Source organism: Anguilla rostrata, chromosome 14 (assembly GCF_018555375.3).
Source record: "Anguilla rostrata isolate EN2019 chromosome 14, ASM1855537v3, whole genome shotgun sequence".
Classification (NCBI taxonomy): Eukaryota; Metazoa; Chordata; class Actinopteri; order Anguilliformes; family Anguillidae; genus Anguilla; species Anguilla rostrata.
In genome coordinates, this window is record NC_057946.1 from 30,825,057 (window position 1) to 30,849,089 (window position 24,033).

The 24,033-nt window shown below is 47.0% G+C and overlaps 2 protein-coding genes across 3 annotated transcripts in view; one reads left to right on the forward strand and one right to left on the reverse strand.

The window, feature by feature from the left end:
* idh3b (isocitrate dehydrogenase (NAD(+)) 3 non-catalytic subunit beta) overlaps positions 1–9,041 on the reverse strand; it is a 14,461-nt gene extending 5,420 nt beyond the window's left edge. The window contains exons 1-11 of one of the 2 annotated variants that reach the window (XM_064309227.1): positions 8,884–9,041; positions 7,503–7,676; positions 6,784–6,904; positions 6,396–6,456; positions 5,752–5,884; positions 5,387–5,520; positions 5,006–5,108; positions 4,544–4,690; positions 2,685–2,779; positions 2,077–2,137; positions 1–1,103 (exon numbers count right to left, since the gene is read on the reverse strand). The exon at positions 1–1,103 is cut by the window's left edge and continues 1,087 nt beyond it. In XM_064309227.1, the coding sequence (XP_064165297.1) occupies positions 1,020–1,103; positions 2,077–2,137; positions 2,685–2,779; positions 4,544–4,690; positions 5,006–5,108; positions 5,387–5,520; positions 5,752–5,884; positions 6,396–6,456; positions 6,784–6,904; positions 7,503–7,676; positions 8,884–8,988 (1,218 nt within the window). In that variant the 5' untranslated portion in view covers positions 8,989–9,041 and the 3' untranslated portion in view covers positions 1–1,019. The remainder of the gene's footprint in view (positions 1,104–2,076; positions 2,138–2,684; positions 2,780–4,543; positions 4,691–5,005; positions 5,109–5,386; positions 5,521–5,751; positions 5,885–6,395; positions 6,457–6,783; positions 6,905–7,502; positions 7,677–8,883) is intronic. The other variant, XM_064309228.1, reaches the window with a different exon arrangement.
* Positions 9,042–11,606: 2,565 nt separating this feature from the next.
* On the forward strand, positions 11,607–20,134 carry zgc:73226 (uncharacterized protein LOC402792 homolog). The gene is made up of 6 exons (XM_064308120.1): positions 11,607–11,788; positions 13,344–13,500; positions 13,577–13,664; positions 14,245–14,321; positions 15,173–15,319; positions 16,552–20,134. Exons 1-6 carry the CDS (start codon positions 11,746–11,748, stop codon positions 16,598–16,600), a joined length of 561 nt encoding a protein of 186 aa, XP_064164190.1. The 5' UTR covers positions 11,607–11,745; the 3' UTR covers positions 16,601–20,134.
* Positions 20,135–24,033: the final 3,899 nt, after the last annotated feature.

Genomic DNA, 24,033 nt, shown 5'->3' on the forward strand with positions numbered 1-24,033 from the left:
CAGATAGGACTCTGCTCTACAGGTAGAACTCTACAGATAGGACTCTGCTCTACAGGTAAGGCTCTACAGGTAGGATACAGCCCTACAGACAGACAGCATACTTTTCCATCACTTTTCCTCACCGGAGGTTTTCCCACCAGTTTAGCCATTTTCTGCACTGTAGCGTCTGACACGGTCTGAAGGGCTAACAGGGTTTCCGTAAGAGCAGCAGACCCTAAAAACCACCGTCCAAAAACTCCAGCCGTGCATTTCCATTTGTACAAGAGTCCTGCTTTTCAGCATGTGAGGATATGGCAGCTACAGGAAGGCACCCTCAAGTAGATCTACAGCATTTCATGCATGCGCTCAGACCCTGGCCAACTGCACCTGCACACTGTTCATTCTGAAAGAAAGCCCTTGTGGTCCGTTTGAGTGTCTGTGTAGCCGCTGAACACCTCCAGCGCCACTTAAAAACCGGAAGCCCGTGACGGCGAAGGTGCTGCAGCGGGAAACGTAAACGGCGGCGCAGCGAGGTCAGAGGTCACTGTCACGGAGACGCAAGGCCAAAATGAAGACGTTCGACCCAGGCGCAGTCGCGCTAGGTAAAAAAAGCCCCCCAAAAAACGCCAGCGGGAGGGGTCAGAAAGCCAGCCTTAGAAACGTTAAGTGGAATGTCTGCCCCAGAAACGGACGGACAGAGAGGAGAAGCAGGTTTAGCTCAGAGGAGAGAGGGAAACGAAGAGAGAACTATGCCAATTTGGGGACGTTCCTGAACTGAGGAAAATTAAGGGAGAGAAACAGAGCACAGAGGACACAGAAATACTTGGATGCAGGAAGAGAGCAGGCAGGTGTGTGTGTGTGTGTGCACGCACATTTGTGTGTACTTGTGTGTGTGCGTGCGCATGTTTGTACGTGTGCGTGCACGAGTATGTGTGTGTGCATGCATGTGTGTGTGTGTGCGTGCATTAAAGGGGGCTAAGAGTCGGGATTTAGGTCCTGGCAGGAGGGGAGGGGTTTCCAGAGTTTGGGGGGGGGGTTCTTCAGTATACGGGCCGCAGGTTCTCAATGACGGCACGCACAAAATCCCCTGTGGTGCAGTACCCCCCCAGGTCCCTTGTCCGCACCTGGGACACACATACACGGGGGGGGGGAGAGGGGACGCAGACGTACAGGGGGGAGAGGAGGGAGGACCACTTCAGACATGACTAATGGAGGCGGATCACCGTCAGAAGGCAAACTGCAGCCCTCTTTCAGAGACGTTCACACGCTCCGGACGCAAGCAACGGCGAGAAATACCATTACAGTGAGACCCTTTAGAGATGCAGACAGGTACACACACATACACACATACACACACGTACACACGTACACACACGTACACACACGTACACACGTACACACGCACACACATACACACATACACACACGTACACACACATACACACACGTACACACACACACTCTAACGGGATGTTGGACTCTTCGCATAGCGCGAATAAAGCCTCTACAAACTCCCATTTCACATCGGAGGAGGATGGAGCAGGGGCTCGTCTGGGCACGCTCAGACATACGCAGTGTCCCTAATGCGCAAACAGCGCCGAATTCACAAAAAAAAAACATATCTCACAATTCTGTGGCGTTCCGCGTTTGTGTGTAAATTTCGCTTTTTACCCAAGCTTCCCCGGCCCTACTGAGGGCGGTAATGCGATCGGCAGACTCTACGCAGGAGCTGCTCTGAGTCTCTTCTGTTTCGCACTTCTTTCAGAGTAAAACACAGAGCTGAGGCTTTACAACAGCAAGCACACAACCTGAGCACACGCACGCACGCACACACACACCCATGCACGCACACGTGCGCACACATGCACGCACACACACACACACACACACACACACTCGCACACACACACACCCATGCACGCACACGTGCGCACACATGCACGCACACACATACACACACACACACAAGCACTCACACACACAGAGGATTCAGTGGTTTGGAGAACACAGACACAGCTGTCACACACAGACAGAGAACGACAGACAGACAGACAGACAAGCAGGCAGGCAGGCAGACAGACATACAGACAGACCTACCTTGCCCTGCTTGATCACCCTCTTCACAGCTTCAGACACCATGTTGGAATGATACTCCAGACTGCAACAGAGAATCACAGCATTAGGGCCCATACAAACACAACCCTAACACCCAAATTACAATGAAATACACACCAAATCAACATTTTGCAGTTCATATCACTCAAGTCTATTTATTCACATTCCTTAACCACTCATATGAATAACTCAGAAGTTTGGGTTATGCTTTCCAAGAATTTCTGGGAATTTAAGGGTCAAATCTGGGTTAAAGACTAAAACACAAATACCAAATTTTAGAATTATTTACATGAATGATCCAAGAACTATGCGGAAAATATTATAAAGAGACTTTTTTTCTGGTGAGGACAGTGCATGTATGGTCTGTGTGTGTTTGAGGAAGGGAGCAGAGTTGCTGAGATGATGTGTGTATGGTTTGTATGATGTGTATGGTGTGTAGGGTATGTGTGCGTGTATGGTGTGTAAGGTGTGTATGGTATGTATGATGTGTATGGTGTGTGTGCGTGTATGGTGTGTATGATGTATGTGATGTGTATGGTGTGTATGATATGTATTGGTGTGAGAGGGTGCAGGGTTGCTAGGATACTCACTTGAGGTGTCTGAGCATGTTGGCGGCGCTCAGCAGCATGGCGGTGGGGTTGGCGATGTTCCGGCCGACAGCCTGAGCGAAGGGGTGCCGCGCGCCCTGAGAAACAGAGAGCATTAGAGCCTCTTATACCCTACCCACATATACCCAACCCCACACATAACCTACATATACCCTAACCACACATACCCTAACCTACATATACCCTAACCACATATACCCAACCCCACACATACCCAACCCCACATATACCCTAACCACATATACCCAACCCCACATATACCCTAACCACATATACCCAACCATACATATAACCTACATATACCCTAACCACATATACCCAACCCCACATATAACCTAACCACATATACCCAACCCCACATATACCCTAACCACATATACCCAACCCCACATATACCCTAACCACATATACCCAACCCCACATATACCCTAACCACATATACCCAACCCTACATATAACCTACATATACCCTAACCACATATACCCAACCCCACATATAACCTACATATACCCTATCCACATATAACCCACATATCACCCAACCCCACATATACCCTAACCACATATACCCAACCCCACATATAGCCTAACCACATATACCCAACCCTACATATAACCTACATATACCCTAACCACATATAACCCACATATCCCCTAACCACATATACCCAACCCCACATATACCCAATTCACATATACCCAACCCCACATATACCCTAACCACATATAACCTACATATACCCTACCCACATATACCCTAACCACATATACCCAACCCCACATATAACCTACATATAGCCTAACCACATATACCCAACCCTACATATACCCTAACCACATATACCCAACTCCACATATAACCTACATATACCCTAACCACATATAGCCAACCCTACATATACCCTAACCATATATACCCAACCCTACATATAACCTACATATACCCTAACCACATATACCCAACCCCACATATACCCTACCCACATATAACCTACATATACCCTAACCACATATAACCCACATACCCCCTAACCGCACATACCCAACCCTACATATAACCTACATATACCCTAATCGCATATACCCAACCCTACATATAACCTACATATACCCTAACCACATATACCCAACCCTACATATAACCTACATATACCCTAACCACATATACCCAACCCTACATATAACCTACATATACCCTAACCACATATACCCAACCCCACATATCCCCTAACCACATATACCTATACCCAACTCTAACCACAAATACCCTACATATACCCTAACCACATATAGCCAATCCTACATATAACCTACATATACCCTAACCATATATACCCAACCCTACATATACCCTTACCACATATACCCAACCCTACATATCCCCTAACCACATATACCTATACCCAAATCTAACCACATATACCCTAACCACATATACCCAACCATAACCACATGTACCCGTTACCCAACCCTAATGACATATACCATAACCATATACCCAACCCCATATATACCCTACACATACCCTAACCACATATACCCAACCCTAAATATACCCTAACCACATATACCCAACACTAATTATATCCTAAGCACATATACCCAACCCTACATACAGTATACCCTAAGCACATATACCCAACCCAAAATATACCGTAGCCCTTCAGACACAAAGAGCATTTCAGCCTCTTCTGACATGTAGAGACGCACCACACAGGTGCATTTACACACACATACTTTGACACATTCACACACACACACACACACACAGAGTGCGCCTCACACACACTCTCCCGCACACGCACACACACACAGAGCGCGGAGGGGAGGGGGAAACTCACGGTCTCGAACACGGCGTACTCGGCGCTGTAGCTCTCCCCGGGCACCACGCCGGCCCCGCCCACCAGCCCGGCGGCCAGGTTGTCGATGATGTTGCCGTACAGGTTGGGCATCACCAGCACGTCAAACTGGTAGGGGTTCTGCACCAGCTGGGAGAGAGGGGCGGGAGAGCGGCTCTCTCAGGGCTCAGATCACATTCACACCGCTAGCAGCTCTTCAGTACGTTTCAGACAAATGCACGACTTTCAGGGACAAATGTACGACTTTCAGGGACAAATGTATGACTTTCAGAGACAAATGTACGACTTTCAGGGACAAATGTATGACTTTCAGAGACAAATGTACGACTTTCAGGGACAAATGTACGACTTTCAGAGACAAATGTACAACCTTCAGGGACAAATGTACGACCTTCAGGGAGAAATTTGCGACTTTCACGGACAAATGTACGACCTTCGGGGTACCTGCATGCAGCAGTTGTCGATGATTATGGTCTCGTATTTGATCTTGGGGTACAGTTCCGCTACCTCGGCACAGCTCTGCAGAAACAGCCCGTCGGCCAGCTTCCTGTACGGGGGAAAATGAGATGTGGGGGGGGGGGGGGGGAGGAAGTCAGGTAGGGGGTTGGCAGCTTGGTTATGCTCAGGTAAGAAGGTAAGAGAGTAGCTATAAAGTTGGAGCTGGATCGGGGTTATTAACCACGAACTGCATGTAAAACGGGGCCATATCAGACAGACAGACTGCTTTGATTAAACGCTGAAATGCTTTCCTGAATGCTCTGATCAGAAAATATCTAGTCGGTCACATGACCAACGCCAGGCTCACACAACGTTGGCAGCGCTCACATAATGTTGGCCTTGTGCACGGCGGTGACCTTGCTCCGCCCCTTCTTGGTGGCGTAGTCGAAGGCGAACTTGGCGATGCGGCGGGACTTCTCGCGGGTGATGATCTTCAAGCACTCGATGACGCCCTTCACACTCTTGAGAGACGGACAGCGTGAAACAAAGGAAGGGAGACTGTCACAGGAAGGAACTGTTTATTATTATTACTAATACTAATATGTATTATTGCATTTGGTGATTAAACAGAAAAATCTATCTTTTGTTTTTACCAAACCTGTATAGTGCCCTATATTTTGGTCCGGCAGTACCCTGTATTTATGTCAAGTTGGGCGCTGTATTTTGGTCACGCAATGCACAGGCTGGTTTACCTCATGCTCCAGGGAGCTGTACTCCCCTTCGGTCTGCTCGCGTATGATGACCAGGTCCAGGTTGTTGTGGCGGGTGCTGTAACCGGGCAGGCTGTTCACATGGACCACGTTGGCAAACAGGTCCAGCTTCCTCCTGGGAACACAACCACCAGCAGGATTTTCGAATATTATATTTATTGTGAAATTATAGTAAGACAAGCTTCAAGAAAAATGGCACCAAGTCTTTCATTGAATGTGAGAATCCTGTCGTTACTTTACTGAGCAGCAGGTGGCACTCTACATACACACTATATATGTGCACACAGTCCAAAAGGTTTGAAAAAATCTGTTTATATATGCACACAAGATCAAGATAAGGACAAAGGCAAATCCTAACCAAATCAATAGATTCAATAAGGCAAGTAATTCAATTAGGCCCGGCCAGAGCTCTGGCGAGATCAAAGGAATCTGCTTAACCCTTTTGAGGAGGTCAGCGTTCTAGAACTCCACTGCTTTCATTCGCCAGCAGCGAGATTAGCATTAGAACATTCAGTTAAGAACATTCTGATCACATACTTGTGATCTCATGGCTTACAGGGATAAAGGATGAAGCACTCTGTACTACACAAGATCCGGGTCCCTGTGTGACAGAGAGAGGCCCTCACCTCAGTCTCATCTCGTAGGAGGCCAGCTCTCCCTTGTACTCCATCGGGGTGTGGATCTTCCCTGTGCACAAACGGACAAGGGGGGGGCGGGGATAAAATGAATAACAGCAGAGAAGATTAAAAAGCAGAGACACGTACTTACCAAGCACAGACTAAGTGATCACAGCCAGGCCACTGAAACAGGACCATCCTTACTGGGTGATGTTTACATAGCCTATAACATAATACATATGTACCCCATTGGCCAAAGAAGAGTACAGTAACCTCTGGGATTTTATTTATATGTGTATGTCTGTGTGCATGCATATATGTATATGGGCTTTTGTTTTTCGTAAATAAATCAAGTAATTCACTTGTTCAAACCCTCCTTTCTCCTCTCTCTCCACACCTTTCATGGCCACCCTGTTGGTCTTCATGGAGGCCAGCACCTGGTCCAGCTTCTCCTCGCTGGCCATGTTCTGTACCTCACTCAGGTGGAACTCCTCGAACTCCACCGGCACGTCACCTGCCTGGAGGAGGGAGGAGGGGCGAGGGGGAGGGGTTAGGGGCGGGGTTAAATGGGGCGGATTTAAAGAAGAATGACAGCCTCAAAGTGGTCTCACTGATTCCATACGCTCTGCACCATATTTTCATCATGCATCATGCATCAAGCCCCCACTCATATTCTTCACTACTGGAGGTTCCAGAACCCTGATGCAATGTCACAGGGCAGAAGAACATTCGTTGTCACAGTAATGAACTTGACCACACCCCTTCATGAATTTGTGAGCCAGCTGAGCATCTTGTGGTTCTATAGTACCTGCGGCAAACTGAGGAAGCAGCTTGTCTCTCTGAGAGAAGAATGATTTTCTTTTTTTTTTAATCATCAAAAAAAAAAACAGCTAAATACACAGAAACAAACCTGGACCCCAGAAATTGTAGCCCAGAAAGCTACAATAGCTCAAGAAAAAAATGCCTACAAAAAACAAAAACAAAGCGTTCATTCTTGAAGAGGGCCAGAGACATCACAATACTAATGGAATGGAGCGCTTCTGGACACAGCTAAGCTAACACCCATAAGACTGATCAGAGAGGCACTGGCAGAGCCTAATTCATCAGGCTTGTCACCTTGAAGACTTCCTTCACAGCCGTCATGAGCTCTGGTCCCACCCCGTCGCCAGGCACCATGGTGACCCTGAAGGTGCTGTCGGCACGGGCCGGGGGGGCCTCTGGGGCCCTCAGGCAGGCCCCCACGCTGAGGGACCTGGAGCCCAGATGATGCAGCCAGGGGCCGTTAAGGCCCTGAAAAAAAAAACAGAGAGACGGCATAATGCTTTAGTGCATTTCTAAATACAGGAGTGTGTCTTGACCTAGAGGTTTTATTAAACAATATAATGTCACTGTGCTCTATTGATCTTGCCTGGTGTAATTGAGCCGGCCAGTATGACCAGAAGGTGGGATTTGCACTTTTTGAGAGAATTTTATTGGTTCCAATACACCAGACAAGATCAGTAAGGCGTAGAAAAGTATTTGAATCCAAAGCAAACACGTATTTGACCCGGGTCTGCACTGTACACATGGATGCAATCCACAATTCAGTCACCATTTGCTCAATAATTTCTTCTGCTTGAGCTCATATGGCCAGAGTTTTGGCTGTCAGGAACCAATCAAGTGAGGCCTACACCTTGGGGGCTAGTTTAGGCAGATTTTTCTTTGAGATTGTGCAATATGCATTCCATCCACTAATTATTATATATATATTTTTTTTTACAACCGTTAACATTAAAGACAGCTAATACCATCCTCAAAACGTATGTGCTTTTAAATGGTGAAGTCCAGTAATTTGGAAAAAGTCAGAGAATGCATGTGATAAACAAAAACGTAACTATACAGGCTGTCAAGCCCATGATTTTTCTCACTGCCATAGCGTTACAGGTCAGACGTGAAATGTACTGGGACAGGGTTTGCGGAAGTTTAGGTCGTCACTGCGTTCAATATACTGACAATCCATCACCTTCAGAAACACTGGCCTCGTTTCTCAAATGTCACACGTATGAAACACAAGACACTTCTTAAATGACCATATCTCACGACTTGTCAGTCATCACTGAGTCAAACCGGCTACCAACCTTGACTGTCTATCGTAGCGAAGATAACAATGATCAAAATTAGGAAAAAATTAATGTCATTCAATCAGTTTTCTTTGTCAGAAAATATTTGTGGAATTTAACAAGTGGAAATAAGGTGGATTAGGTAATATGTTATCCATATAGCAATTTAGACAATTCCAATGTCGGGAAAGCTACCAAGCTAGGACTGACGTTAGCTAGCGGACTAGCTAAACTAGCGGACCAGCAACAACATGAGACCAAAGATATCACGCTGACAGAAACAACACAAGACCAAAGATATCACGCTGGCAGAAACCCTGTTACCGTTACTAGGTTACTTCTCTCATGAAATCACGAATGATATGTGCACCGCATCAGCCTAGTAAGGAGCAGCTCACCTTTGCTAATGTAAAGAGGCTACCTCGGAGTGCTGCCGCCATGCTTATGTTTCTGTGCCGGTTAACTGCCCCTAGCCTAGTTAGCCTGCCGAAAACTGGGTTCATTGTGACCCTGACACCAGAAACACTTGTTTTCCACACTTCCGGGAAGAAAGGTGTCACAGCGCAGCCGCAGTCTATGTTAGACATGTCTGTGCAACATGTAGATTAGCCAGCATAAATGTAACAAATAAATGTGTGTCCTTGTCACAGCATGTCATTGAAGAATAAACAGCAAATAAAGGTTGCTTTGAAAAATAGATAAAGCGGATTGCTAGGTTAGTAAAAAAAAGTAATCCAGGGAGATTTGAGTTTATTGGGGAGAACTTGATGCTAGATTAGATAAATAGATACTGTTACCAGCCAGCTAGTTCACTAATTCACTGCCTCTACTCAAAAGAATTAAGGTAACAATTTGCATTGAGGTTTTTCAGTTATTTATACTTGGGGTATTGATTAAATGCCGTGAGCCTATCATTGTCAGCATAACAGTTAAGTTTAAGTACAGCCAATGTAGGTTTCCTCCATATTTAAAAGCATAATTACATTGAACCTACGGAAATATGATATTAAGCTAACAAATCATTAGAATTAAGTTTATTCAAGCAGTAATCTTTTTAATTTCTACTCAAAATTGTTTGTTCAGTACTTTTTTGTATAACCTACCATTGTCCAAAAAAAAAAGCAATGTGACTTAGATGATTTCACATTTTTTGTGTTAACTGGTTAACTTTATTGATCCATGACACAGTGCACAGATCTTGAGTTTGTTACAACATACATCCAGCTAACAAACTTTGTGAGTAAGCAGGCAGGAACTGAACTTGTGGGTGAGAGGCGACTGCACTAACTGCTGCACTAAAGATGAGTTCATTGTTAGCAGAGAAGCTAGCCAGGGAATACTGAAGCTTGTGTACTGAGCTACAGTGTTCCCTGCCGAATCAAAGCAGGAACTGAACTCAGGCGTTGGTGACTTCACCTTTATTTCAGTGGTTAGCACAGCTGCCTCTCACCCAGATAGACTCAAGCTCAATTCCTGCCTGCTACTTGCAGAATTCAAGCGCTAGATTTCATGAGTTTTAACAAATTCAAGATCTGTTGTGGTGTGTCATAGAACTACAAATTTGACCAAGAGGTGAATTTCAAAATATTTGAGAGGAAATTTAAAAAGACGACTAGTTGACTCAACTTAATTCTTATGATTAGTTAGCTTAATATGTAATATGTAAATAGATTCAGCATAATTAAGCTTTTAAATATGGGGGGAAGACCACATTGGTTGCACTTATACTAGCTTTGTTAGTCTGACAATGATAGGCTCATTGCATTTACCTGATAAAATCACAAGTAAAAATTACTTGAAACCTCAATGTAAATTGTTGCCTCGGTTGAGTAGGGGCAGTGAATTATTTTTTCAAGTAATTAGGGTATGGCTGCTTGTGGAATAAATTTTTAAGAAAGCTATTAAATGCCATACAGCTAATAAACTTCATAGCTAAAAAAAAAAAATACAGTTTAAAAATACACAAGATGGCCATGTACAAAACAAAACGGGGTAAAGCATCTCTATTTTCATTCTGGTTTGTTGAGAATGCAGTATCCAGTTTTATCATGCAGGCTAAACAGAGTATTGATAAGCAAAGAGAATTACTAGCAAGCCCCCATGATGGTGAGACATCATTTTTCTGTCATCGGACCAAAATACACTACATTTCCCAAAGTATGTGGACTAACCAGTGGTTTCTAACCAGTGGTTTTGGAATTTCAGCCACACCGATTGCTAACAGATGCATAAAATGAAGCATACAGCCGCGCAATCTCCATTGACAAACATTGGCGGTAGAATGGGTCGTACTGAGGAGCTCAGTGACTTTCAACGTGGCACTGTTCCAAGATAAGAACTCTCACTCTCATCCCCGCTTTTCCACGCTTTCTGTAATACTTGTCTGAGACTCAGACCATAACAGGTGTAATCTCCATCATTGCAACGCCCATGGCATGACAGGGCCTGTGACAGGGAGGAAGTTTTAACGAATTAGCGCATTTCTGCTAGGGAGCTCAGACGCCTAACTTAGCCCACAGCCTTCTCCACCAGTTGCCACAACAACCCCTTTAAACGCCTCGGGAACAGACTGTAGCCTAATTCTTGTGCAATTAGGCATGGTGATGTTGGCTGAGGATAGCCAGACACTGGATCAGGGCGAACAGATTGTCCTGTACCGCAGAGCATTAGCTGCTAAAAGCCAATGGGAGGTCAAGTGATCTCCACTGGGAAAACAATCATGGTATCATGCTGCTTGTTTCGACCTGTCACTGACGTTGCCAAATGGTTCCTCTTGCTTTAACGAACCCCAATCCCCCGCACAATAAATAAAAAATAATAATAATAATAATTATTATTATTATTATTAATAATAATAATAATAATAATAATAATAATAATAATAATAATAACAACAACAACAACAATAATAATAGGGTTAGCAAACGTCATCCTATATTTTTTTCATAAATAAAGATGTAGGCATATTAGCTAATCACTGACATTAGGACATAGAAGAATGAAGTCTATTTTTACGGCTATTTTATATTATGGTTAAGCGACAGCTATGTTTACCTCCAACATCTACACGTGGGAGAGAGGGGAGGGGCTTGGCTTAGGTTCGCGTCGACTGACGCGCTTACGTGCAGCACGAGCAACCAAGAAACTGAATGGGAAGAGAGATCGACAGCTACAGTAAGTTTTCTATTGCAGAACTGCGTGCCCGTGTTTGTCAGTGTCAGCTTCCCTACGCACTTTATTGACCATAACGGCTACCGACAATGTCACTTTCCGGCTCCCAGTCACCAGAAGACGGCTTGCACGGTAAGTAGGCTATTTTTCACTCCATTCTGTTTTTATGATGTTTGCGCTGTCGGAAGGCAATATAAAATCGGTCTTTCGTGGGGAAAAATCACTATGATGGAACAGAAGAAAGGCCTAACGGGTTAATATTAAAAACGCAACTTACCCGAGTGAGATAGTTTACATCCGTTTATTTATGGATATTAAATAGTTCAATGATTTAGATCTAGTGCGTGGCGAAGAAGACTATGTAGTTATGACGAAGAGCACAGCGCAGTCGTGCTGAACTGCATGCGAGTACTTGGGAAATGCGCCGCTACCCTACTGCGCGCTCTCTCGGTGAGTTTAACGTGGCCAACCGTAGACTTATTTATTTATTTATTTGTTTGTTTAACAAACCGTATTTGTTTGATATAAACACGCTATCGTAGGAAACAATAAATTTAACATTATTCTTGAGTGTTATAGCAGGAATTTAAAAAGTGCTATACTTCAAATAAATTTCCATAAATCAATGTGAATTATTTATAGTTTAAGAATTGCATTTTTTTAATGGAAATCGGAAAATGTTGACGGTGGTATCTTGTCCGCTTGTTGTTGTCATTTTCATTGTTATGGTCACCGTCAGTGGCACTTGATGACTCACCTGTTTGTATCTGAAAGCCGCTTAGTCATAAGAGATTAACGGACGATTATAGCTCATTCAGAGAACGGTGTTTATTTTCGGTCGATGGGTTCGTGGGATGGTTGGGGTAGGGGCAGCTAATCAAATAAACAATAAAGAACTATTATTTTAAAAACCCTTCAAACAGACTTAAAAACCCCACTTAGGTTTAACGGAAGATCTTTTTATCTGGTGATTGCAAAAAAATATGGACATTTTGATTGAATTGTTCAGCTCTAGCCCACTGATCCACACATTACATTTCAGTCAGAAAAATATTGCAATATGTGTAAAAATATATATATTTAGACACAGTGGCGAATTAAATGAAGGGACTACCAGAGAAATGAAACACCCAGAATACCTGAATCTGGAATTATGGACAGTTGGAGCCGTCCAATGCTGGTCAAGGCCGCAGACTGGGCAATACTCTATGGTTATGTCATCATTTCTCCCAGAGAGCGAGCTAGGGCAATGGAACATTTAGACCACCCCCTCCCCCTCTCAGCTGGTATATCCTCTGTCTATTTTCGCTGTCTCTGTCTCTCTCTCCTGTCTGTTTGGGTGGGGGGGGGGGGCTGAGTGTTAGGTTAAGGGTTACTGAGGGCATGGGGGTATGGAAAGAGATAGAGATAGGGAAAGGGAGGGAGACGAAGGAGGATGTGGGGGGGGGGGTGACTAATCGCTAACCAAAATAAAACTTACATAACTGCTGTCCTGTCAGAGTGCATTAGATTGCTTTTACACACCATGACCCGAGTGGCTGACTGGCTGTGTGTGGGTGTGTGTGCCTGTGCATGTCTATGTATGTCGTAATACACTTATATTCTCTCTGTTTTGAAAAGTCTGCGGTGTTTCACCTGATTGGCTGGATCATCTTGGCTCACTCCTCTGATCGGTTTAATTTGGCAGGCTCGTGGGTGGAGCTGGAGGGTGTTTCGGCACTGATAGGCTGCAGGGAGAGCGTGGCAGGACCACAGGGCACTACCTCCCCCCTCCTGCAGGGGGAGCTAGAGAGAATCCTCCTGGAGGCACAGCTGGAGTGTGAGAGGACAAGCCACACAGACAGGTCAGTGAGTTTTGCGGGACGGGGGGGGGGGGGGTATGGATGTAAAACAGTAGGCTGACTGCCGTGGTGTTTGCAGCCCTCCCCAGCAGGGTACCCCGCGGTCAGCAGGCTCACCTCAGCCAGCGAGTGAGGGAAGCAGCAGCACAGACTGCATTACCATACAGGTAACACACACACACACACACGCATACTCACACACACACACGCATACTCACACACACACACACACACACACACACACACACATGCACACACACACACACACTCACACACGTACGCACGCACGCACACACACACACACACACATGTACGCACGCACACTCACACGCACACTCACACACGCACGCACACACACACACACTCACACACGTACGCAGCACGCACACACACACACACACATGTACGCACGCACACTCACACGCACACTCACACACGCACGCACACACACACACTCACACACGTACGCACGCACGCACACACACACACACACACACATACGCACGCACACTCACACACACACACGCACACTCACACGTACGCACGCGCACACACATACGCATGCACACACACGCACACACACACACACACAAACACACACATGCACTCACACACAAGCACGGACGCATGCACACGCACAAAACAGTCTGCATTACCATTAACGTAGCAATCAGAATGTTAAGCTCAGCCTAAAAAGTTTTTTTGAACACGGAAAACGAATGAATCATTCTCTCTTCTCCTCTCGAGTCGGACGAGGGCGAGAGACGGACAAGCGCAGAGTGGGTGTGGGCCTGGTCCAGTCGTCCTGAGAACCTACCGCCAAAGTAAGACTCCATCTCCCATCATCAGCGCTCCAGATCACTCAGTGAGTTATACAGCGAACTCAGTTCGGCTAGTTAGCGGTTCAGAGACGCAAAATCCCGTCCTTGGTCCGTGAACGTCCCGCCGGTCTCTGACGGCACATTCTGTGTCAGCGCTTCCTTATCTGCTCCTCGGGGCCTTTTTGGTCTGCTCATCCTCGTCAGACGGCTTTTCCTCGCAAAAATATTCAAACGGCTGCGTTCGCTCAAGTCGGTCCCTGTTGGTTTCAGGTACGGCAGTCATTCTCCACCGCTCGAGTGGAATCGTATTACCTGCGTTCAGACTAATGACGGGGGACAGGTGGTAATGAATATGCAAATGACTGCCAAAAAAAAGGAACAATTTGAAACGGATCTGTGTCAAGAGCAAATGGAATTATGTGTCGTCAGCCTTAACTAACGAGGACTGAATGAATTTTGATTGTTTTTTTTTGGTTTTTTTTCCCGGGCACTGATGCGGAGTCCCAAAAGTGTAATATGGTTTTTACGAAACGTGATATCGTTGAAATATGAAATTGAATCTGTGTTACCGTAATAAGCGGCCTCTTTCGCGCTGGGTCAGTTTAAAGCGAGAGCCGTGGACGTGTGGCTGTCGGCTGTCTGAGGCGCTTTGCAGCGGGCAGCTACAGGAGAGGACACAGCAAACAGACGTTTAATGATTGACTGAACGAACCCTCCGCGTGGCTTTACCCGCGCATTCTTAGCGTACGCGGCTGACCGCGCACGTTGCTGTGGGCGCCTCCCGTCGTTCATTCCCACGCTCCTCCTCCTCCTCTCCTTTTTCCTCTCCTCCCCCCCGTCGCTCTCTCCATCAGGGAGTTCGTCTTTCAGCACCCCAAGCAGACGAGCTCTCTCAGCGTGAGGAAGAGTGAGGTGATGAAGAGGAAGCTCTTCTCCTCCGACGCGCTTCTCGTCCTAATCCCCTCCCTTGTGGCTTCACACCTGCTCACGCTGGGGTTAGGGTAAGAGAGTTCCACTACCCAGCATGCACCATTGCCAGATGTATACTGACATCGTTCATTTACAGCCATTCACACTGAGACGAGGGTAACAGAAACCCATGTCACACACTGTGCACTAACACCTAGCCTTTACTGACACCTAGCATGCTCTGACATCTGGAATGCACTGACACCCATCATGTACTCACGCCTAGCATGTACTGACTGCTCACCCCAGAACACTGTTAAAGTTAAAAGAACAGAGACAATCTACACCGTTCCATCCAAGCTTGAGCACAACAGTTTGATCGATCATAGCCTGAGAAGAATATGCAGAGCCTGAATGGTGAGACAGCTGAACACCTCCAGCACATGGTCACTGGTGTTCATTAAGCATAACAATTCACCTAATGATGCATTTATAAGTCTTTGGATGGAGCAAAAACCAGAAACATCTCTGGCACTTCAGGACCAGGGTTGCCTGGCCCTGATTTACACTAACACCAGATTAACTGACTCTGATAATTAACTCCACACCACAGGCCTGAGGCACAGTGACTGGGTGAGAGAAGGAGGGAGCGAGGGAGAGAGAGAGAGAGAGAGAGGGAGAGGGGGGGAGAGAGAAAAGGAGAGAGGAAGAGAGAGAGGGAGGGAAGGAGAGAGTAAGAGAGAGAGAGGGAAGGAGAGAGAGGAGTGAGTGAGTGAGTGAGAGAGAGAGAGAGAGAGGAGGAGAGATTGGCTCAGACCCACTGGGTGCTTGTGTGTGTGCAGCTTAAGCCCTTGTTTACAAACAGAGGAGCAGCAGCTTGCAGAAGTTGGCTTATCACCAGGAAGCTGTAGGTTTTATTACGAAGTGTGCCTTGGTGCCCTTGAGAAAGGCGCATAGCTGGAATTGCGATAGTAAATATCCAGCCGTTTAAATCGATTTTATGTAAACTTTGTAAATTACCCCAGGTAAGACGGATGGAAACGCCATCCCCAGTCACAGCGCATTGTGGCTTGAGCCACTCCAGGTCACGAGAGGAGGGCGTTAGTGCACTGACAGGAGACCGCCAGCAGGGGGCGATCACCTGCAGCACAACCAGGAGCAGCGGAACCCGCTGTGCTCTGGGAAAGTGCTGGATTTCATCCTCGCAGTGTGTGTCTACCAAACAAATGCAGAAACAGTGCAGGTGTGAGTGGCTGTGTTAACAGGGAAATAGTCATTATCCCTGGGTGTAGCATAAAAAGCGCAATCTCTCTGTCTGTTTCAGGATTTACATCGGCAAGCGTTTGGCTGCCTCCTCCGCCAGCACGCTGTGACCTCTGACCCCGGGCAGCGCTCCCCACCAGCTGCCCCCTCTGCCAATAGGATCATTAGCCTCGTTTTCTTATTGTCATTGCCCCACCCCCCCCTTAAAATGACCACCCTGTCTTTATAACTGTGTCTGTCTGTCTTTCTCTTGTCTGTCTGTCCATCGCTGTGTTTCAGTACCCCCTCTGACCCCCTCTGCAGCTCTGTGTGTCTGGGGTCGAAGGTCATCTCTCATACTCAAAGCTTAATCCAGAGCCACACTTCAGCTTTCCAGTAGGAGCAGACAGGGAGAATGGGAAAGAACAAAAAGGGGTGATTCGAAGAGAAAGAGTGCGGAGAGGAGGGGGAATGAGAGATAAAGAGAATTCCACTGAGCAAAATAAAATAAAAAAAACTACACCTGAACAGTGAAGACAGACAGCAGTATCAGGGTTTTACAGAGTTTTGCTCACCCAGATTCCTGCAGATTGATTGTTTCAGATAGGGCAGGCGTCTCAAAAACAACGTCCACAATAAACGCGATGCCGAACGGAACGCTAAATTGGCTCCAAAGTGAGATCGATGGACGAGGAAGGGGGGGGGGAGGGGGGTGTGGCAGCCAATGAATGAATGAGCTGGTTAATTTATATCAGTCAAAAAGCAGGGATGGTGAGATTGTGCCTGGGCCAGCAGGGGATTTCCTTTGTGTGATCTGCAAAGCATGATGGATCGTTTTTCACCCGCGAGCGTGGCGACTCAAAGAGAGTCCCTGTGTCACTTACGGCTCCCCCGAGTTTGGTGGGTGCCCGCGGAGCTGCGTTGTAAACCGGCGCGACTGAAGCCTCATTAAAGCTCACCCTCACATCTCTCTCTGTCTCCTGGGCCTAAGTCTGTCTTTCCAGGTTTAACTGCCCTCCTCAAAAACCGTCAGCGGCGGAGACTGTTGTGCTGCTGATAGATTTCAGAGCTTTGGGATCTGGACGTGTCTGCACTATTTTGTTTCAGTTACAAGAACAAGCTTGAGCTGTGTTGGTGATTGACTGCAATACTCTACAATTCCACAAGAGGGCGCAAAAAATCCATTACTAGGCTTTGATGAACGGAGAAGCTTCTCTGAAAGAAAATGAGTTGTGAATCCATGCGATTAAATGAGAGGCCTCTTTGCTTGGCAAAATCCAATCAATGACCTCATTTTTAAATACTGGGAGTATTCTGGACCTAATTGTTTCGGATAATAGCATCACGAGAGCCATTCAGGATTTACGATCACGGGTGAGCATGTTTACACAGGCTAGCAACCAGGAACAGAGCCAACCTCCGCCCAGACTTTCGGGAAATGTAAACTCTGAACAATTTTGTCATCACATAGGTTGAATTTTATGTCTGTCGTTCTAGATCAGGGACGTCAAACTCCAGCCCTGGGGGGCCGCAGTGCCTGCTGGTATTTGTGGTTTCCCAACAGTCAGCAGCCAGTTAAGGCCTTGAGAACAAGGTGTGTGGACTCTTCAGCCAATCAATGGCTTAAATGAATCACTTGCGCTGAGATTCACTGAGAACCAAATGACACTGCAGCCCTCCAGGACTGGAGTTTGACAGCCCTTTTCCAGGGAGTGCATATATATACATATATACTTCTTAGTTCTAAGCCCTCAAGCTAGCCCAGTGCTAGTGAGAAAGAGCACCTGTCTATGGGAGAATGTTCTAGTGCTAATGCAACTGCCACAGAGTTCGCCTGGGTCCGCGCCGGGTTAGAAGGTACTGCTATCAGAGTGAAACGTGCTCTCGCCAGAGCTGGTTTTACACCGAGCGCTTTGCTGTGTCCGTGTGCACCATGCCCCATAGGCCCCTGGGAGAGAAGAACGTGAGAGAAAAAAAGAAAGAAAGAGAGAGAGAGAGAGAGAGAGAGGAGCACATTAGCCTAATGACACGACTGCAGCCGGAGCCTGGAGCGTGCTGTTACGAGCCGTTCAGAGTGACAGCAGCGAGCAGGCAGGCGGGTGCTGGAGGGGACGGCCGGCGTGCAGCGGCTCACTGTGTGCACTTCCACAGCAAGCGCGCACGCAAGGCCGGCGTGCAGCGGCTCACTGTGTGCACTTCCACACCGAGCGCGCACGCAAGGCCGGCGTGCAGCGGCTCACTGTGTGCACTTCCACAGCAAGCGCGCACGCTAGCGCACGCAAGGCCGGCGTGCAGCGGCTCACTGTGTGCACTTCCACAGCAAGCGCGCACGCTAGCGCACGCAAGGCCGGCGTGCAGCGGCTCACTGTGTGCACTTCCACAGCGAGCGCGCACGCAAGGCCGGCGTGCAGCGGCTCACTGTGTGCACTTCCACAGCACGCTAGCGCACGCAAGGCCGGTGTGCAGCGGCTCACTGTGTGCACTTCCACAGCGAGCGCGCACGCAAGGCCGGCGTGCAGCGGCTCACTGTGTGCACTTCCACAGCACGCGCACGCTAGCGCACGCAAGGCCGGCGTGCAGCGGCTCACTGTGTGCACTTCCACAGCAAGCACGCACGCTAGCGCACGCAAGGCTACCGCTAAACGAGGGGCCACTATCAGGGGGTCTGCTTCCAATCGGACCTGCGTGCCTGTCGCGAGTGTCAGTCCTCCTCCTCTTCCTCCTCGTGCTGCTCCTGCTCTTCCTCCTCCTCCTCCAGCTCCTCGTCGTCCTCCTCCTCCTCCTCCTCCTCCAGAAATCTTCAGTTTAGCAGATCTTCAGGTGGGGGAGGGCCAACTGCAGCAGAGGCGCCTGAAAGCAATTTAAAGGAAAGAAACGTTTTGAGGAACAGACTCTCGGCACGGTGTGCTGTGAAGCAGGGGCCCGAACAGGGAGGATTAGACTGAGCCCTGAGCATCAGCGAGGAGATCTGAGCAATCTGAAGAGATGAGACGCTCTGTTCTGGGATTAGGAAGGCAGGTGTTACTCAGGTTAAATAAACAAGCAAAAGCCCCCCCAGCCAAAAAAAAAGAAAAAGATATACCGCGACTGCTAGTCCATGTCATGCATTACCACCCTTGTCCAGGAGGGGGGTGTATTTTCCCACTCTAGCTTCCTCTCACAGATGTCAAGTGGATATCAGCATGTAAGATAAGGTCAATCAAGCACCAGCTCAAAACAGACACGAAAAGCTCTTTCTTCTCCTGGCACTCTTTCCAGCCTACAGTGGCTTCTGTCTTTCTGTTCTTCTATTTTCTTCACTCCCCTCTTTTTACAGAGACTTTCTTCCCATTGTCTCTTTTCTCTCTTCTATGCACATTTGTTAGGAATGAAGAGTTTGCCACACAAGAGAAGAATCTGCAAAGATTTTAAAATAGAGGACAGAAATTAGTCTTTCACACACCTCCCCTCTCTCTCTCAGAAGCAACAGAAAGAATGTCACTGTAAATTGGGTGGATTTGTCACACACACACACACACACACCTGGTTCTCAGCAATCCTACAGTAAGATTATGAGTCTGGTTAGAGCGGCTGAGATGAACAGACACCGAGAAGACTGCTTACCTCCACTGTTATAATGTTATCAGGCGGGTTTAAAATCAAATAAATTCTTCTTCCAAAAGCCAGTTACTTCAGCTGTCGTTTCTGCCAAATATGTCCGTTGGTTCTCCATGCAGGCGCCCTGGTCGCTCTGAGACGCTCAGACCTGCAGGAAAGATCGTTTAATTTTTGATCCGCCTTGATGCGGAAATTAGGCTATATGGTATTTGTGATAGCCTCTATGAGACATGAGCCAGCTGGTGACTGACGAATTGCGGGAACACGCACGGAGATGGATAAAGGGTCTCATTGTTAAAATGTTAACGACAGGTTTGCGAGACATGGCCGAGATTTACGAGCTTCCTTTTCCCCGGGCTCGCGTGTCCCGACGCTCCCCTAACCCCGTGATTGGTGAGAAGTGGCGGCGTTTCCGTCACAGAACATAAAATACGAAACTGTGGGGATTAGCGGGGGGAACGCCGGCATTCAATTACGAGCGCGCCGTTCGCTCCGTCCCGTCATTACCGAGACTAACAGGGACACGGGCTAAAACGAATCAACCTGAGAAATGCATACACAAGTAAATGCCAGAGGATAAAAGCCAAAATGAAAGGCCATTTATTTAAATATACTGCACGTATGAGAGAATACACTGGGCATTCAAAATTCCATGTACGTGTATGAAGAAATCAAAGGAAATTGCCGACGTATTTCACGTTTTGACATGTATTTAAATATTCAGTCAAAATTTCATAATTTAGCATATTTTTTACATTAACTTTTCATGAGGTAGCCTACCAAAATGGTGTTTTATACACTGCAAGCGGCATGGTTTGAATTCTACACCGACAGCAGTTTACTACCTCTAGTACCACTGTTGCTGCTTCTGCTACTTCCACTGATAGCAATAATATCCATATTTTTGTGTGCAGGAAATGAGAAATATAAACTTTGAAATTTCAATATATATTCTCCACGACAACAACCTCCACCACGAACGCAGCACGTATGACGTGAGCGCACAAAACATTTAAGCCGCGTAGCAGGCTGTGGGTGAGGGCGATCTGAACGGCCGCGCTAACGCCACAGCGCGAAGGCCCGGACTCGCGGCGGAGGAAGACGTTGAGACGGGAGGCGGGCATCTTAAACACAATGTTCTCAAAAAATGATTTATTAGGATATTGTGCAGTAGAAAAAATATATATATTTGGACACCATCCGTCCCCTGCCCGAACAGTATACATTACAGGGCTGTGCTATTTGTATATGTCAGGGGAGACGTGGGTCGCAGCCATGCTGGGGCCGGCTATCGATTCCGATTTAGAATTCTGAACGGGATTCAGCTTTTCCCTCTCTTCCGTTCCCTCGTCTTTCTAACTAAATTACGGGAGTATGACATGGAAATTGGAACAATCACATTACTGAACTTAAGGCACAGATGCTGGAGGAGACAGAGGCGGGGGTGGGCGTTGAGGAGGAGAGGTGTCTGCATTAGGGAGAGGGTCCGGGGAAGGAAAAGGGGGACTCTGATGATTTAGGCGTAAATGGTGAAGAAGAATTGATCGCGGTGACTCGGATTTTCTCTCAGGGGAAGAAAAAAAAAACGAAGGTAATAGATGGAGAGGGAACAATGTCCAGGGAGTGTGCTTACTTTACTGAGGCACTTTAACCTGGCCTACAGATCCAGATCCCCTAATGCAATTACAATGAAGAAAAGCAGATAGAGCAAGGAGGAAAATGATCCACTACACACACACACATTATACACACACGCACACACACACATTATACACACCACACACATGCACAACACATACACACACGCACACATTATACACACCACACACATGCACAACACATACACATACGCACACTCATTAAACACACGCACACTATACACACACACACGCACAACACATGCACACACGCACACTCATTAAACACACACAACACACACATGCACAACACACGCACACTCATTATACACGCACGCGCATACACAACGCACACGTTATACACACACGCACTCATACACGCACACAAACAGAACACACACATGCTCACTATACACACACACACACACACATGCACTATAAACACACACTCATGCACACCACACACAGAAACACAACACACATACACTCACACAACGCACACACGTGCACACACCCATCCACAACTACACATGCACACTGTATATACACACACACATACACGCACATACAGAACACACATGTTCACACTACACACACACATGCACACCAGACACAACACACACGCACACACACACGCACTCGGTGCCCTTGAGGACCCCCGTGAATGGTGGAAATGAGCTGCCCGTGGCAGTGATCTGTTGTTATTTTTCCGCGGCAGTTCTCGCGGAAGCGGCAGCAGGTGTCGAAAGCCCGAAAAGTGTCGAAACGAAGGTGCGCCGACAGCGGGCTGGAAATAGCGCGCGCCGACGCGCGCGTCCTCTGCACCAATAACTACGCAGGCTGGGGAAACACACGTCCAAAATGACAACACACAGCGAGTCACCCTCTGTTTCAAATGACAACATAGAGGAAGAAAGGTTTTCACGCTGTAGGCTACCCATTAAAATGTGATGCGAATATGATTTCCTGATAATAAAAAAATAAAAAAACATTGTGTTCCAGGTGTGCATCATATTTTTCATAGACCGTGCATACATGGACCAGCGACACTCCTTCTCTTGTGAAGTTGAGGCTGGTGAGATGTGTGCTAGATTGTGTGTATGTAAAGATACCCTGTGTATATTTATGAGGTAGGAGTGATTCTGAGCTGAGTTTTTTTTTAAACTAAGCATCAGCAAGTGAGCCTCGCGGTAGGTTTGCTGCGCTGGCAGAGATCCACCTGATATATGACCGAAAGGCTTTTACACGGGACAGCAAACTGTCGCTTCATCCTCACAATTTATTGGGGCTTCTCAGTGGACACACCTACTGTCTTCTCTGGCATGCACAATCCCTAATCCCCCAACCCCCCTCTCTTTCTCTCTCCCTCTAACACAGAACACTACTGTCTCACTGTATCATTGAACACTACCGTCTCTCCTGTAACACTGCACACTACTGTCTCACTGTAACACAGCACACTACCGTCTCACTGTAACACAGCACACTACTGTCTCACTGTAATATTGAACACTATCGTCTCTCGCTGTAACACTGCACACTACTGTCTCACTGTAACACTGCTACTGTCTTACTGCAACACAGCACACTACTGTCTCACTGCAACACTGCACACTACTGCCTCTCACTGTAACACAGCACACTACTGTCTCTCACTGCAACACTGCACACTACTGCCTCTCACTGTAACACAGCACACTACTGCCTCTCACTGTAACACAGCACACTACTGTCTCTCACTGCAACACTGCACACTACTGCCTCTCACTGTAACACAGCACACTACTGTCTCTCACTGTAACACAGCACACTACTGTCTCACTGTAACACTGCTACTGTCTCACTGCAACACTGCACACTACTGTCTCACTGTAACACTGCTACTGTCTCACTGCAATACTGCACACTACTGTCTCTCACTGTAACACTGCACACTACTACTGTCTCACTGCAACACTGCACACTACTGTCTCTCACTGTAACACTGCACACTACTGTCTCTCACTGTAACACTGCACACTACTGTCTCACTGTAACACTGCTACTGTCTCACTGCAACACTGCACACTACTGTCTCTCACTGTAACACTGCACACTACTGTCTCTCACTGTAACACTGCACACTACTGTCTCTCACTGTAACACTGCACACTACTGTCTCTCACTGTAACACTGCACACTACTGTCTCTCACTGTAACACTGCACACTACTGTCTCACTGTAACACTGCTACTGTCTCACTGCAACACTGCACACTACTGTCTCTCACTGTAACACTGCACACTACTGTCTCTCACTGTAACACTGCACACTACTGTCTCTCACTGTAA

Coding starts and splice junctions, on each gene's coding strand:
- zgc:73226 (XM_064308120.1), top strand. CDS start 11,746: ATGTCACTTTCCGGCTCCCAGTCACCAGAAGACGGCTTGCACG. Junction 13,665..14,244: donor CAGACTGCATTACCATACAG/GTAACACACACA, acceptor TCTCCTCTCGAG/TCGGACGAGGGCGAGAGACG. Junction 15,320..16,551: donor CTGCTCACGCTGGGGTTAGG/GTAAGAGAGTTC, acceptor TGTCTGTTTCAG/GATTTACATCGGCAAGCGTT.